Genomic DNA, 17,577 nt, shown 5'->3' on the forward strand with positions numbered 1-17,577 from the left:
TCTAAGTAAGATACGTATAGGCAGAAAGGTGATTCTCTAGGCAACCTTACTTACTGACCATATGTCCCTCTGCTGAGACATAAAGGTCATTTACTGTCTGGAATTGAAGGTACTCCCTGCTCCTAATTATCCCTTGGATAAACTCCTCTTGGTGGAAAGWCATCTGAATGACCAAATATTCTGCAGAAGTCATTTAAAAGGTGATACAGTCATGAAAAAAATCTCATAAAATTCCTGTTTGTAGTTACTGTATTGGTTCACCATAGAAAAATATTATATGTGTAAATTCCCCAATGAATGTATCTCATACCTGCAGTCCTCTCCAACAGGAGTTGGAGATTCCAGCCATTCCTTTGCTCTCAAACTTGTTTTCCAGAAATATCACTCCAGGAAATTGATTGGTTGGTTTTGTGGTATCTATCTTATGCTTCTGCATAATAAGGCAATAAATATGCTGCTGGGTAGTGGAGAAGGGAGGGCACTGTGTGACCTGCACATCCTCTGGTTTTAGTCTTCTCTTGCATACGTGCAGATTAATCAAATGTGTTAGAGTTGAATCCCCCTTCTCATTTCTGCAATCCCTTTGGCTAATGAGAATGACAGGGAAATTAGACAAAATTGGACTTCTTAAATTCTGAGACACTTTCAATTGAACCTTAAGACAAGTACAGTAGTTTTAGGGAAAAAAAAAACTTATAATACTTTGACTATAAATGGCATTGTACAAATAAATGGCATCAAATTAACTGAATGCAGTTAGCTGAAGTGAAGGCTGTAATGGTGGAAAAATTGATGTGAAGTAAAGTGAGATCACTCAGTAGGATCTGACATTGAAAAGAGGTTAAAAGCTATGTTAGCCAGAGACTGACAAAATCTAAAAGGCATGCATAAGTAAAGCTCTAATTAAGACAATGAAGACAGAGTTCCTGACCCAGCACTGCAATAATATTCTGGAAATGAGAGCTATCTGCACTTTGCCACCAAGGACTATAGAGAGACTGAACCTGCCTTTAATCAAGAGATGGAGAAATTATATTCTTTAAATGAGATTTTGTTGTTTCTGCTGGGTCCTGCTATTGTAGAAGACTCATTCATTCTGTTAGCTATAGTTTAACTAAGTCTTCAAGACAGCCCTTTTTCTCTCTACTCTGCTAACTTYCAATATTTTCCAAAATTTCCTTTCAACTCTAAAGTGATCTTTACCTGCTGGGTTTGCCATTCACCTGCCAACGGATAGAGGATGAGTGTGAAAGCAGATCACAAGCAGTGTGAATGGCACTGTGATGATGGACCAGTCCCTCAGTGTGACCATTATTCAGCCAAGGCTGCTTACATACTGAGAGGACAGCAACGAGCAAATCCTAGGCATATTTTGCTCCCAGCTGTACTTGTGGAAAGCTGAAGAAACTCCACAGAAATKATTTTCAACAGCAATTGCTTTAAGACAGCAGGATATGCTGTATGCCATTTCAAATTACACGTTATGATTAAATCTGGCTAGAGTTAGGTTTTCCAACTGAGATAGCCATCCTAATGCTGTGATTGTGTTCATCTTTTCCTCCTTTTGGATTTCCCTATCACCAATCTTTAATGAGATTTGCACATGTTTAATCTGCTGTCTGAATAGAAGCAAAGTTGGAAAGAAAATATGGGCACAAACGCTTAGGAAGTTGAACAAGATGTTATTGCAGTAGGATGGAAAAAAAAAATTGGCAATTTACCTTTAACAAAATACTTCCAAAGGCCAGATACTTCCACATGTGTATTGGCCAGGGTATGACTGACTGCCCATAAATGATCCTAATAAGAGGAAATGTCCTTGTCTCACATTAGAAGAATTACTTATCTTTCTCTTTTGTTAGTCCCACTCCTGTCAATAACTTGGCTTGACTCACTCTTTGCTYCTCATTCGTCTTTTGCTGCCCTGTCCTTTTTCCCAGAGTGGCRGTATTCAACTGCCAAATGAGCTCTTCACCAGTGCAGCACTATACCTTTATTCCAGCAAGTCTCACCTTCTTGTTATTCAAAATTAAATTCAAGAATATCACATATAAGGAAAGTCCAATGCTGACCATGCTGACAAAACAACAGCCTTTCAAAATGTCTTCTGGCTTCTTTTTTTTACTATTCTTTTGTTTAAGCATTGATATAAGCAGATACTTATGCTTACTTCAGTACATGAGAAATAGTATTCCTCATCCTTTTCTTCTTTCCACTTTCAAAATAACTTCACTAATTTCAGTAAATGCTGCCTACATTGCTTTGTGTGAGCATTTCATGTAGGTTATCTACTTTTACCAGCAAGAGAATGAACACTGTATTTTTCCATCACAATTCTCTGCTAAGAAGCTGGTCAAAAGCTGACTGTRAAAAGGGGGCCTGGCTTGTGCTAATCAGAAATGCTCCACTGTAGTCCCACCATTATCTTGTTCCCAAACCAAACACATTCTCACGTTTCTTTTCAAATATCATTAAACAAATAATCTTCAAAGTTACAGATATCAGTGGTTCAGATTTCAAGGTGCATAAATCCATTGTGCACTTCAGAAAACACTAGCCAGAATCTTAATCCTTTGGGCAATGGCTCAAAAATATACAGAACCCCTAACGTTGTATTCCTGACATCCAAGGAATAACTCTGGAGGTGATTTTCCCCAGGCGGGATCTATGGCAGCCCTGGGATTTTGTTCAGTAGCACTCTTTGGGTTTCAACCCTATCCCTGACCATGGTTGTGCAAAGTTCTTTTATTCTTTTGGMATGGGAGTGTCCCTCCCCTTCCAATTTTGCCTCCTTAATACAGTTAACCTTAAACAGAGGTTAAAACCAGCTCTTCATGCACTTAGTGTGGAGCGGGCCAGGGGATACTGGCTCACCTGCTGAACTGGGCACAGCTCCCTGAGCAGGCGCATGTGGAGGAACAGCAGATACTGTGGTGACAACCACACATTTGCCTCCTTTCCTGACAAAACGAAATGGCCACTGTGCGCCATGTTGTGAGCATGGCCACTGTGCGCCATGTTATGAGCACAGCCTCTCAGCCGAATGTGGGCACGAGGCATCCTGGTGGGCAGCACAGCAGGCTGAAATAATCCTCCCTTAGAGCCCACTGGCTTCCTCAGTGCTCCCCAACCAACCCATCCAGCTCCCCATGTTGGGAGACTCCTGATGGATCAGTGTGGAAGGGAGACAAAATGCCTGGGGATGCCTGGGGTTTCGGGGGCTATYGAGGGAAATGCTGGGTGGGCGCTGCTCCTGACACGGTCCTTCTGTCGCAGCAGGAGATGGCAACTTCCTTTACTCGCAAGCTGACGAAAGCCAGAAGGGCAAAGTCGCCCGGCTGCTGAGCCCTGTGATCTACTCGCAGAACTCRGCCCACTGCATGACCTTCTGGTACCACATGTCCGGCGCCCACGTTGGCACCCTGAAGATCAAGCTGCGGTACCAAAAGCCCGACGAATACGACCAGGTGCTGTGGACACTGAGCGGGCACCAGGCGAACTGCTGGAAAGAAGGACGAGTTCTTCTCCACAAGTCTGTGAAACACTATCAGGTGAGCATCTTCACTGCACCAACGGAGTCAAGGGCATTAGGGCCTTGCTGGTCACGTTTCATGTTGTGGCAGAAAGTGTCACTGAGGGATTCATGCAGACAGTGTAGAGATGAGGTGCCTTTGTAACGGTAATGACAGGAGTATATTTCATGGCATTTCAGGTGACTGTGACACAAGCAATTTATAAGAGAAAGACAAATAAATACTTTAGAAATCATTTCTCATCTGTCACAAAACTACATTCTTCCCACRGCTTTGCTGCTGATGTAAAAGTCTTTAATAAAGGAACAAAATAATATAAATGTATAGCTGCATATGTAAATACATGAGGATGTACAGTGCACATTGGCAGGCCACATCAAAGTATATGAAGATGTGGCATCACAACAACGGAAGAATTGTGCTTAACAATTAATTAAGATTTCCAGAATGCTGCAGTTGGGTGTTGACATGAAAGCAATGTGTAAATTATCTTATTTCACCAGGTGGTTATTGAAGGAGAAATTGGAAAAGGAAACGGAGGAATTGCTGTGGATGATATTAACATTGACAATCACGTAGCACAAGAGGATTGCAAAAGTAAGTCTGAATATCAAGAATGTGTAGAAATCTCATCCAAAACATAATTTATTTTGTTTTGAGAGCTGTTATTTCTGTAACAAAGGGATAAATATTTGTTGACTTTATTGCAAGTTTGCACCATGATCTGTCCCTTTGCTTCATCATTACACAARCAAAACTCCTAGCTTTATCTATTGCTCCCAATGAAATCAAATAATCATTAACAACTGAATCACTTCTACGGCACTTCCACTACATTTCTGATCATTACTGACATTAGGTAGTTCACATATTGTTAATCTTAGGGTAGATTAAGAAGGCTGGTTTTACTTATCATCCAGAGCACGACCATTGTGTGAAATAACACCAATTCGTAGCTAGGAATAACAGCCCCAGAAAACAAAACAAAACAAAACAAAACAAAACAAAACAAAACAAAAAAACAGTCAGTGCACATTCACATCCCCACATCCCTGTGTGTTACCTTACTGCTCTCTGATTTCCTCTGCTTTTCCTATTTTTAACCAGTGCTCAAAATTGCAATTTCATTTCTTCAGCATTTTTGGCCCACTTACTACCAAGCCTGCTTGAATTCTATCCAAAGTTTTTATTGTGTCAAAGACTTTATGGGCAACCTGATATAGTGCAATGGCCCCTGCTCCATTACCCACTGTTTTGTAATTCTAAGGTTCTTGAGACACTCTTGCTGTAGTTACCAGCCCCCAAACACTTGGGACCCTGAGTAATGTTAGAACATGACCTGTTCCACGTCTCAGACAGACTGCTCCCAGACCACTACTCCAGGCCTTTTATTTCTGGCCAATCTCGAGTTCTTTCAGTCACTGATGCTAACATGTGCATTGCATATTGCACATAATTTGGCAGCAGCAACCCCAGATAAACCCACAAGCAGCTAAACCATGACCTCCATGGCAGAGATGAAGTAATGACCTTTATAGGGGAGAGGGAACAGAACCAAGAATCTTCAGCAGCAGAAAAATAAACTTATGCCATTGGCACTGGCAGTCCCTCTGTGARCAACAGTGTAGCTACAGGAAAGTGGGCCAGGACACACTGCACAGGTCCTCCTGCAGCATCCTCGGGGCAAAGCAGGGTGCTGGGAYCAGAGCAGTGATATTTGCAGATTCCTCTGCAATACTGCAACCAAAAAAGCAGAAGACAGTAACTTCTTTCCTACCTCCACATGCTCCAGTTATTCAAAATGAAGACAAAGACTTTGGTCTGTGTGAGCTAAAGCCCAAAGCTCAGTCTGCAGCGCCAACATAAGTGCTCTTGCTGCAGTCAGCAAAGCCATCCTTATGATTAACCAGGCCTTCGCTGATGAAGTGTTATGGAATTGGGCTCCCAAATTGTAAATACAATGAATGAGATGCTAATTTATCACACTGATTTCTCTTTCCCAGACATGGAAAACCCCTGCTGATAACTCTAAAACTGTGCCAAGATTGGGCGGAGAGGAGTTTTTAAATCTCTCTTTTTTTTTTCTCCCATTAATTCTCAGAGCCCATCATAATGAACAGTTCTGTCAAGCTAACATAATGATGCTCTGACACAGAAAAATCTGCTATACCATTATTGCCTGCATGATAGTCAATCAGTGTTTGTAACCCTAATAATCAATGTCAATTYTCTTTGCTTCATCAGAATCAACTGATGTGGAGAATGAAATAAATGAAGAGGACCCAGAAAGTAATCAAACAGGTAAAAATTGTGCTATTGTTAAGATGGAATGAATTAAAAAGTGCATTTTCATGTGAATGTGCATATTATAATTATTTATTTAGAGATTAGTTCTCTAAAGGTATAGGGTATTGAGGCTTTTGTTTTAGCTAAATCAGTTACTAAGAAGGCTTACATTTTTACTAAGGTTAACATCTTCTATCTCTGAAAGATAAAAATTATTCTGTATATTGTTATTCTGCGTACATATTCCAAATCTTATATAAACATATTTGTTACACTGTAAACAGACACATGCACGTATGCTCTAGCTCCGWACTGTTTTACTATCAAGAAGGCATGTCCAAAGTTGAAGAAAAAAAGTCACTATATCTTGCATTTTTTACCTCATGCAGTGTCTACCTAATAAGACTCAGAAACCTTCAGACTAATTATTTCTCAGACATTGCTGAAAATGTCATTTTATCACCAGCCTGTGAAAATGTTATCATTTTCAATGATAGCTATAAATGCATCATTAAATGGATCATAATCATCATACTGTCCCAATAATAAAATATGCTTGCAGTTTTCAGGAAAAGAGCTTAATTTTTTTTTCTGTTAAATTCAATGGGATGGTTATCATTGATTTCAGCTATCCTGCTATCATTGATAGCAGGATTAATTCAGATTTTGCTTTTTAGTAGAGGATATGCAAGCAGAGTGTGCAAGCTTATCAAATCTTTTTAATAAACTCAGAAAGAGTTGAGGGGAAACACTGGGATATTCAGCAAACATGTTACTCGAGGAGGCAGAATGCTCTTCTGTGTCCGTCCTTTCAGTGTTTCCATTTCAAGATCCAGTCCTGAAGCCAGTGAAATGGAGTGGAACAAAAATGCCCAGAGAATCCAAACTGATGTCTAAAACTATAAGCATTCACTCTGACCTATATAAGATTTAATTAAGATTTTGGAACTAAACACTGTAAACTGACAAAACATGATCCAAAGGTCTAGTCATTCATTACCAGTCGCCTGCTTAATAAAAGGCAGATTCATACCCCCCACTAACATGCTGCAGATTCAAGGACTGAAGAACAATATGAAAAAAAATTGACGACTATTTGAACGGCATTATATACTTTTTTAACTATTCCTGTCTGCCTCCAATAAACTAGATTTCCGCTATTTGTGTCAAAATTTCCAACTCATCAAACAAAGCATGGACTCTAATCAGGACCAATTCTGAAAGTTTTGCAATTCTTTGTTCCATTTCAGGGTTTACTCCTCCATATCGCCCAGATGAGGACTACGACGATAACATCTCCAGGAAGCCAGGCAATGTCCTGAAGACCCTAGATCCAATCCTCATTACTATCATAGCCATGAGCGCACTTGGGGTGCTTTTAGGAGCCATCTGTGGAGTTGTCCTGTACTGTGCCTGTTGGCACAATGGGATGTCGGAGAGGAACTTGTCTGCACTGGAGAATTACAATTTTGAACTGGTCGATGGTGTAAAATTGAAAAAAGATAAACTAAACACACAGAATTCTTTTTCGGAAGCATGAAGGTATAAAGCGACTAGAGAAGTTTCAGAGAATTGGAATGGAAGGACATAACTCGGTCGTGCTGGGGAACTGTTGATCTTCTTTTACTGTACAGGCTGAAAAGTGCATTGATGACACTGAGCCAAGCTATTCTCAGGAGCTTCAATGAGTGTGTAATGGATAAACATGGACAACAATCTGTGTTAACAATCTGAATCATGTACAGTCTGCTTTTTTCTGTTGGTTTTATTTGAAATAATCAAATGCTGGTGTTGAGACCAAGTATGATTGACTTATAGTTCATTATGTTTTTCTTTCTCTCCCTCCCTCTCTTTCGTTTCCTTTAATGGATAATTTTGATTTTTACTGTGCAAAATCCAAGATGCTGTCACAAACTGTATTCAGTGGGGTCCTTTGGATGGACATGCTGTCTGTAGCTCAGTGCCCAGAAAATGTTGGAGTAACAGCAATTTAGTGGACTCCTGCACCTGTATTTGTGTATAATTGCTCGTGTTGTGCATAGGCAAAGAAGGGTTAGGATGTTATTGAAAAGTACTGCCGCATCAGTACCAATATAGTGTGTCAGCTCTGTTTATGAAGCAATACAGTCAAATTTTATTGATGTTTTTCAGTGTTGTACTAAATTTTGTGCTTGTGAACTCCATAAAAGAGTATGTGCCATCATCAGACACAACTGGCAACCGAGTGTACTGCCTAAAACCTAAACAAAAAAGTCCTTGGCACTGGCTAGTGTATGTCCTCTCAAGTGCCTTTTTGTTTGTACTGCTTCTCATTGTGTTAACATTAACTACAGCTCTGCTTCTCTCTAGTTAAGGCCCTTGTCTTTAATCATATTCTGATGGCTCACTGATTAAGAAAAAAAAAAGTATATTTTAGTTTGAGAAAGTAGCCTCAGCAAGGCAAGGGCTAATCAGATTTGACAACTTGGCTTGATTGTTCTGCTTTCTGTATTTCAATTTCATGTCTCTTGACCCTTTTGTATAAAGCTGCAATATCCCCTTTTATTGTTCTTTCATATAGAATGTATTTTCAAATGTAAAATCTCTCTCCCTTGCTCTTTCTCTCTCTTTCTCTCTCTGAGTAGATTGCATAAGCATTTGCCATTGCCAAGGAAAGAAAACTGCAGCTTTAACTTGCTGGTAATGGCAAAGGATTTTATTAGAGTTTGTGTTAAAAAAATAAGGGAAAATTTTAACTTTACCCTCCAAAGTCGAACTTTGGGTTTCTTAACAGCATAAAGTGACAGTATCTTTTTTCCTGAAGTCATGAAATATGTCTTTTATCCTGAACAACTTGCCTGTTAATTACACTAGGGAAAACTGAAAAGATTCCCTTACTGAAAAGATTGCCTTTAAAATAAGGAGCTTTCCTCCTCCTGCCCCTACCTGAACTAAGAGTTCTGTTCTCTCAGTAAAGTCTGCATTTTCATGCTAATCAATGCTAATTGGGCTCAGGCATGGGTACTGAGGGCAGAATAAAATCCCAGCATGTGCATAGGGTATGTCCTTACAGCTCAGTTACATCCAACTGGTGTTTCCCCACAKGTTCCTTCTGTTTGACCAAAAGAGCACATAGCTTCTCAGTGCCCTGCTCTGCAGACAACTTTAGATTCAGTGAATCGAATAATTTAAGTTCCTAAAAACATATTAGATGATATTGTGGTGCTTTTTAATATTCTAGGGCAAATATTATTGGGTAAAAAACAGCAACAGCCTATACAGCTGGTGCAACAGGGTGAGAAGACACAAGTTACTGAAGCAAAGCCTGGTGTCCATAGAAGGAGGCAAGGGGAGGGCCGTGGGTTTTCTGCACTGACCTACAGGCTGCCTAACTGTATTTTGGGGGGCTGTGAAGGAAGGCAAGTTTAACTTGACCCAGGATAGCAGCCAGCAGGAAAACCAGGGCAAGCCCTGAGGAAAGTGATGCCCTGCAAAATGCTGCACTCAAGTAAAGTGGAAAGAGGGAAGTGAGCTSATCTTTTTCAGCCAATTCCAAAATTGCTTTCACAGTACAGCGATCTTGAAGCATCTTGCCCTAGGCTAGGCCTGAGGAAGGCCTAGCTCAGTCCTGAATTGCCGGAGCAGCAGAATTCACCACTGCTTATCCATTAAATGTTTTGAAGTTTACTGTTAAACCAGTGCAAACTGTAAGAGAGAAAATTCTGCAGAAAATACCCCAGTTACTTAGGAATTCAGGAATGGGGAGGTAGATCAGAGGTAAAACTATGAGTTCAGAAGGTAAAAATAGTTTATAGGAAAAGAGGTCAGAAAAACAAGTGGACAGTTGCTAATTCAAAGGACTCATAAAGGCAGAGATGTCAAACACCTTCTTCAGGTCACCAAAACGTAGGTGCCTAAACCGGAAGGGTGGCTCCACAGGCTCCTTATCTTGGATCTTGGTCTTGGTAGATCTTGGTCCCTCAGAAGCAGATTCAAACACCCAAGGCCCAGATGTTTGGCCATGAAAATTCCCTTCTAGAGTTAAAAACAGACCTTGCTAGCACAAGTGRCTCCAAACTCAGTTTGGTTGTATGTAATATGACCGCATTGGTAGTGCAGCAGCTAGTTAATTAACCCAAAGAATTAAAAACAGATTTTCAAAACTGCTTTCAGCACCCTATCATCGTGTGACTTGGTTTTGTTAGAATCTGTTCTCCCTAGCTCAAACCACATCTAGTCTATTAACCTGACGGAGTTTCATGCATAAATTGTCTTGAGAAAATCTCCTTTGGGGAGACCTGTTCCAAAACCTTTTGAAGTTTTCCCATGGATTTCAATAGATTCTGGACCAGCTCTTGGTCTTGGTAAAGCAAAGGATGTTTTTTCCTGCTTTAAATACTGAGAATAGTGAACAGAAAATGAAATATATCTCCTTTGTGGTCTTCAGCCCTTACTATGATAATGAAGATCTAGCACTGAAGATTTGATTTCTCTGAAGGTAAAAGAATGAAAGTTACCCTTAAATAAAGGAAAAATGATACTGCAACTTTACATTGAAAAAGTATCTTGCACTGATAAATATATTTAAAAAAATTATATGTTTATAAAGTTATTAATTTGTAAAGGCAGTGTTACAAAAATGTTCGGTTTATATTGTTTTAGATTGTTTCATAATTTTTAAAGTGTAAAATAACATATTTTTTTCTTTATTGAAAAACTATAAAAATCTTCTGTAGTAAAATGATTTCATTTTACTGGTATATTATTGCTTCATGTTTTGTACCATCATAAAACTTTGTGCAAATTTTTTTTACAGAAATTTTTATTTTCTATGACAATATGACACTTGTAAATTGTTGTTTCAAAATGAACAGCGAAGCCTTAACTTTAAATGACATTTGTATTCTCAGACACTGAGTAGCATAAAAAAAAACACATAGAACTGAACTGTAACTTAAATTTCCAAACTATGACTACTACATTCCAAAGAAACAGTTGAATTAAACATTTTCATAAAATATCCTATACCTGATGTATTTTGTTGCACTGAAAATGGCTTTTTTCTTAAAAGGCTGTTTCTCTTTAGCTTTTTTTTTTTTTTTGTGGTATAATTTGCTAGATTTAGGGCATAACTTATTTTATGCACCTAAAGCTACGTTTCTGGTCTTGTTGGGCAGGCTAGACTCAGTGGATTGTTATACTCAGCGGATGACCGGACACTTCGGCAGGACAGTTCCTTTTTTCTGTCTCAGAAACCTGGTTTAGGTGAGAGCTTCACGCCCCACATGCCCAGCTCTCTCCCTGAGGGCAGGCAGCTCCTCTCCATGACTAATTTTTGAATGTCTATAATCAGGTAGGAGGGATCCCATTCAACTCTGTGCCRAAAGACATGGATTTAAGAGGACAGGCCTGCCACCACTGTCCACACATGGTGATTGAGGGCCTTGCAGCGGCAAGCCTGAGGRAAGCCCCTACATGGGTCACACATGCATCTTGTGGCATGATCTCACACATGCATCTCCTCAGAGGTKTTACTTTCCCCAGTGAGTAATGCCYRTTTTTGACAAGTTGTCTGAGTAAATCCTGCAGGTCGCTCCAGCCGTATGGTTTGTAAAGGTCAGCTCCCTGCAAGCTCCCGCTGGAGTCAGCAGGCTTTCCCCAACCATGTCCATCTCCCATGTCACTGACAGCAGGAGACACCGCAAAACCTGTGCACCAAGCCTCGCTGGCGCTTTTCAGTGCACTGCTGAAATTCCCTTCGGAATATCTACTCATGCAGACTCATGTCTGCAAGACATTTTTATCCAGATCAAAGGTTGGTGAATGCATTTATGCAACACTTGCCTATATGTTTCTTTTTAATACTGACCAGTGTGTCCTGCTAGTGCCACTGCGCTTTGCACACAAGAACAAGGCACATACTGTCACTGCGGCATTAGGCTGCATACTCATTGACATATGTTCCTCTTCCACTATTCTGCTTCTGCAGGGAAAAATATTCTAACTATTCTTAATTTGCTGCTGATTGGGAAGCTTGAAAAGGAAGTATCATATCTTTTYTCCTCAAGGGAAAATTGTTGGGGGTTTCGAATAGATGCAACAACAGGAATGCTTCTGGACATAGCTGCTTTGTGAAAACCGCCACGGGGTTTGGRCTCAAAAGGTCACTGTGAAAACTTGTCTGCATAATCACTATACCCAAATTCCTTTAAAATGTAGTTAATTCCTACATGTTTCTGTGATAACTAGCCACGGGGGTTTTGAGGACAAAGAAGTGAAATATATTACTAAAAAATAAAAATCTCAAGAGTGCATTAAGTTGTGAAAACAAAGACAAGTAGTTGAGAATAACATTCTTTCTTTACTCTATGAGAAATGAATTAGTCTAAAAGGTGATAGCTACTTAACACTAACCCTTGAGCTTTCCACAGGAARCRCTGGTAGATCAGCTAAAGSAAAGGCAGAAATGGTGACAGGTCAATCCTGCCAGTACAGTATTCCAGGTTGCATTTCAGAACCTAAATTGTAAGCTTGAAAATTGGCCAGAGAGAAATAAGAGATGGATCAGTGAGCTGCAGACAACCCCTGCCATGGATGCAGAGCCCTGGGGCTCAAACCGTAGCACCAGGGCGAGCGTGTGGGGCAGGGATGAGCAACCCCTGCCACCACTCCACCCGTCCAAGGTGCCAGTGGAGACAGCAGCCACGCGACCGCGGCGCTGAGCCCCGTCTCACTGCCCTGCACTTCAGTGGGACGAAAAATACAGTGACCCAGCAAACAACAGGAGCAGAGAAGGGGCAGGGATAGCACAGCTGGCACCACAGCTGGATAAAGCCCGAAATTACAGCAGTGTGCAAACCTCTACGGACGTCTACAAACCTCTACAAATCTACCCACGGGGCCAAAGCTATTGGCTCCAGTGGAAATAAAAGTTCCTCGATGGTAAAAGTACTCTTTGCAAGGCACATGAGGACTTAACGTGCATACTGGTCTAAGCTGGATCTTCATGTCTTTTATTACATGCAATTAGCCTATTTTTAATTCCATTCTCCTRAGCAGCTCTCCCAAAGACAAATATTGAAGTTGATTTTGCTTTTCAGATCACTGGTAAATTTGCTGACATTGTGGATGTCCCAGAAGTAATTCACTCTCCATTCCCTATTTTTCCTGTTCCCTGCAACACACTATGCCTAACTGCATATTGCTTTAAGCAACATTAATTTATTAGAGCTTTAATTTCTTCTTTTATAGCATGTTATGCATCAAGCCATCCATAACCACAATTTTATCTACAAGTGTTTGTTAAATTATAACATTCTGTATCTTATTTTTTGGTCATGGGATACTTTGTATAGTTCTTTTATTTGCCCATTAGTCGCCCCGCAATCCCTAATTGCTTTGCTACAGTAGGTCAGTTCCCTGTATAAACCTCTATTCTCGCAGTCACACACAATCAAACTCTAATCTCATCACCTTAGGACTGACAGTGCCTCAACACTTACAACTGAAAATCTCATTAAAAAGTCTTCTGGCGTTTTTCACAGATGGATGGAGTCTTATCATGTGTCCAAACCTAATTCCACCTTCAATAATCATATTCTCCTATTTAAATTTATATGGTTATTATTCATCTCTAAGACATTTGATTCACGTCGCTGTCACTGTGCAGCATCACTATGCACTATGCGCTGCTTCCCTACAGAGAGCTGTACTTCCATAATCAGTGAGATGGTTGGTTCCTGTTGAGAAAGGAATTATAGTCCTCCTGGAGAACCTTAGGTGCTTGGGAGAAAGGTCAGGAGATGTTTGCAAGGACGGAGGAGGTTTGGCAGGGCTCGTCAGCCATCATCATGACAAAGACAGTGTATTTTAGTGATGAGGGCTGGAGAAGGAAGGACTTGTCTGAGAAGACATGAGCATTTTGGATGACATGAGCGGCAAAGGAAACTACCAGAAAGCTCCCATGTTCAGGTCCTCCACTTTCCCATCACAGAAAGCTTCACAATTCTCAGAAAACTACTGCACCACAAAAGTCTCTGGCATTTGCCAACTCATTTTGAATTCTTTGGCATGAAGGAAGGAAAGGGGTATCAAGAGATAACAGACTGTTAGCTGAACTTAAACAGTGGACTTGGCATTAAAAGGGGCAGACATATCTTCAAAGATCTGGGCAGAATCTGTTCAGTATAAGCGTATAAGTATTTCATTACGTATTTCATAAGCTTGTGTAGCATGAAACAGCCCTGCTGCATGCCACGTTTACTCTGTGTCACAGGAAAAGAGAAGAGGCTACCCCATCCCTCCCCTCCTCTTCCACATCCCCACTGTGGCTGAATCCTGCCCCAGCACCCTCATCTCAGAGGCGCAGACTGTTTATCTTTTAAAAAATTATCTCTCTTTCAGGATAAGCCTCTCTATTTCCCACATCAGACCTAATATCTTTGCATTAATCCATTAATTAAATATTGATATCAATGTTCCTACTTAATATTTACATTCCAGCTTCATAATTGCTAGCATAATAGTGTGGGTCACTTTCATTTTGCCTTTAGAGACTACTAATTAAACACCAGCATTTTATCTCTCTCTCCTTTTAACCTTCTAATCTGACTGTCTCCTGTAGCTGAATCGGAAAAAAAATAGAAAAAAAAGATACTACATCATTCCTATTCTTTGTATCTATCTGTCAGAATGAAAGACCTATTGAATAAATAGAAGAAAATCCATTTATTTTCATTTTGAAATGTGCTTTTGCCAGGTGAAGAGGAAGTCTTTCTCTTCTGGTTGGAAGTGGTATTTGAAACATCTAAGAAGCAGTAAGGCCACTGTCACTGGGGTCATTTGAAGACTACCATATGGCATCTAGAAAGGCTTAACAAGACCACAGAGCGATGGCAGCACACAGGTACCTGTGTAGGCAGGATGTGAAGGGATATGCTTATCCCAAGAGTGGTTGGCAACACTGAAAAAAAGGCAGGAAAATAACTAGTGTTATGAGTATATCAAAAGAGAACATTTTTATTCTAGACTCTCCTAGTCCTCAGAAGATGGAAGGTGTAATCAGGTATGAATCACATACAACTCAATCCCATCTACAGCTCACACTGATCAATTCATGATCTGCAGTTAAGGAAATACCAAGCAGCTCTGAGACTCCGGCTAGGAGAAGCTGGCAGGGGTGTCACCACCCTTCATCGGAAAGGTCTCTGCCCCTTAATACCAGCTTCAGCATATCTCTTTTGTGTGTCCCCTCTCCTGTTACGCACAGAAAGAGCTCCCACTTTGCACCCACTCTCCGCATACTCATGTCTTTCCTCTGTAGGTCTTTCCTTCTTCCTCCAGCATTTCTTTTGCCTTTCCTCCTCAACAGCATTGGTCAAATAAACCAGGCTCCTTGAGACTGTCTTGCATAGTACCGGGCTCTCCTAATTCCCACTTGTCAGCATGGGAAGTGCTCTGCAGGATCAAGGTTCCCGCTTGCTCTGCTCCCGCTGCTCTGATGCCCATCCCTCCCTGGCCTGCTGAAGGGTTTCCCATCGCTATCTTGTTTGCAGGAGAAGGTCACTGAAAGTTCACTTCAAAACTAGGCTCTTATTTTGAGCCCATATTCCAGCAGTTACTAAGGATCATCTTCACTACTTTTAACAAGTCTTTGAACAATCTATTCCCTTTTCTTCATGAATACTGAGGTCTTAAAGTGGTCAGCTTAAAACCATATATCTTGACAAAGTGGCTGAATTACTGCTGCTGAATGGCGGGCCATTATCCGCAATTAGTTCATGGCTCTTAATAGCTATTATTGCAAAAGATGGATTTCTTATAGAATAAGTGTCTTACCGAAGATCCTGTTAGTACTTTTGCTTACGAAAAGTAAGTGGTAGGTGCTTTCTGGAAAAGATCAGGTTACCTTCCAAGCTGAAATAAATTAATATCAGCTTATTACTATGGGCAATAAATAGGTAATGTGCATTATGAGGACTCCTTGGTTCTTCTTTGATGGGTATGGTGTATAATAACATAAATGTGCGCAGAAGCAGATATTGAGAAACAGACAGCAGGAATGGTGTGAAGATGTCACCACCTAGCTTAAGAGAAAAATAGTAGCCATCTATTAGTCACAAATCATAACTTCTCTAAGAGCCACAGCTTTTCTTTTCCTGTTTATAAAAGTACAGTGGTTAGAACAGTTAGAGTAAGTGTGTGTCAATTTATTGGAGAAACTATGGATTTATGAGTCTCCTTGAGGAAGTGCCTTCTGATGAAGGACATGAAGGAGCAGAGAGTAGAGGCAGAGTAGATGGGGTCATGAACTTCATTTTACTTCTCATCATGAGTAATAGTGCTAAACTGATAGTCAGTCAGATCTCTCATTTTCTTTAATTTAACGCTATTCTTCTTGCTCCCTGCATTACTGACCCCACATTATAACTGAACCATGTGTTTTATTACAATGCTAAGCACTGCTTTAAATGCACACGAGAAGATTTCAGTGCTCTTTAAACTGCACAGTTATGTGTGGTGAGTTTTGTTCCTTTCACACAAAGGACCATCTCAGAGCTAACAACTTGTATTATTTTAATCAWGTCTAGTTTCATATAGGTTGTGAACCTTAATACAGATTGTCATTTCTTCTAGGCTTCACATATAATGCACAGCTCAGCACAAGTGTGACCTTTGTGGTTTCGTCTCAGAACATACTTGCAGAAGGCACTTCATTAGACACCAACTGTGATAGACTTTCAGGCTTTTTACTAGCCTTCTTTGGAGATGCTGCTGATTACCAGCACATATTTTTTAACCAATAACACATTGTCTTTGTATTAAATACAGTAAGCACAATACACACATATTGCTTAACATGCAACCATAATTCTACAACTGAAGGCAAAGAAGGACTACAAGTACTAATAGAAAGAGTTTGTAAAAAGGTTTAAGTCTGTATGACTAACAGATGGCTATTAAATATCTGAAGGTTTCGGTCAGGTTTGGGGCTTTCTAGTGATAGTGCCACGCACTTAGAAACACTAAGAACATCTCTAAGGGCAGAGACATTTTCAGGCCTCTCTGAGGTCATTCTGGCTCATTCCCTCATTCAGATTTTACAATCTAAAGACAGGATCTGTTCTTTATAGGTCTGTTGGTGTTTTTTATGATCAACACATCAAAAGTATTCAATGCTAAATGAATGTGGTTATTCACAAGGTGAATGGGTACCATTCACAATGGTTCAAGGGTACCACTCACCACATCTAACTGTCCTATTTAGATGTCATCTATAAGGTCGTACCTACTGGTTCAGACACCTGCCTTAGAATGGGTTGAACTTTCTGCTTGAAGTATCAGTTTTCATTTTGTATAGAACAGCATAATGGTTCATATTTAAAGGCTTAAATTTGAGATGAAGAAAATTAGATGAGATAAATTTCCCARCTATTAACTAACTACTGGTCATTTTGTCTGGTTTTCCTAGAGACAAAGATCTGAATCACTTTGATTGATTTGGATCATAGYTAATGATGACATCTTAAGTATTGGTCCACCTGCTAATGAGCTAGAAGAAGCAAAACTTAACCACTTAGGTAACAGTAGGATCCACAATAAGCCACAGGTTTAATTTCAATAATAGAGCCAAATAGTACTCAGAGGGCAGACTGACCAGTCCCTCTTTTATTTTTGTGTCATCTGCAGCCTACAGAATTACAATACATCTTAAGGGAGTCATCCTACTTCTCCTACTTGGACCAATATGGGTCTGAATGGGTCATTATTCAGAAGGTAG

The 17,577-nt window shown here is 40.2% G+C and overlaps 1 protein-coding gene across 1 annotated transcript in view; it reads left to right on the plus strand.

The window, feature by feature from the left end:
* NRP1 (neuropilin 1) overlaps nucleotides 1-10,504 on the plus strand; it is a 109,684-nt gene extending 99,180 nt beyond the window's left edge. Inside the window, 5 exon segments of the mRNA XM_026048763.1 lie at nucleotides 3,280-3,551; nucleotides 4,037-4,130; nucleotides 5,778-5,834; nucleotides 7,070-7,324; nucleotides 7,327-10,504. Coding sequence (XP_025904548.1) covers nucleotides 3,280-3,551; nucleotides 4,037-4,130; nucleotides 5,778-5,834; nucleotides 7,070-7,324; nucleotides 7,327-7,367 — 719 coding nt within the window. The 3' untranslated portion in view covers nucleotides 7,368-10,504.
* Nucleotides 10,505-17,577: the final 7,073 nt, after the last annotated feature.

This window comes from Nothoprocta perdicaria, unplaced genomic scaffold (assembly GCF_003342845.1).
Source record: "Nothoprocta perdicaria isolate Ctin4 unplaced genomic scaffold, notPer1 scaffold_57, whole genome shotgun sequence".
In the NCBI taxonomy this organism is placed as follows: domain Eukaryota; kingdom Metazoa; phylum Chordata; class Aves; order Tinamiformes; family Tinamidae; genus Nothoprocta; species Nothoprocta perdicaria.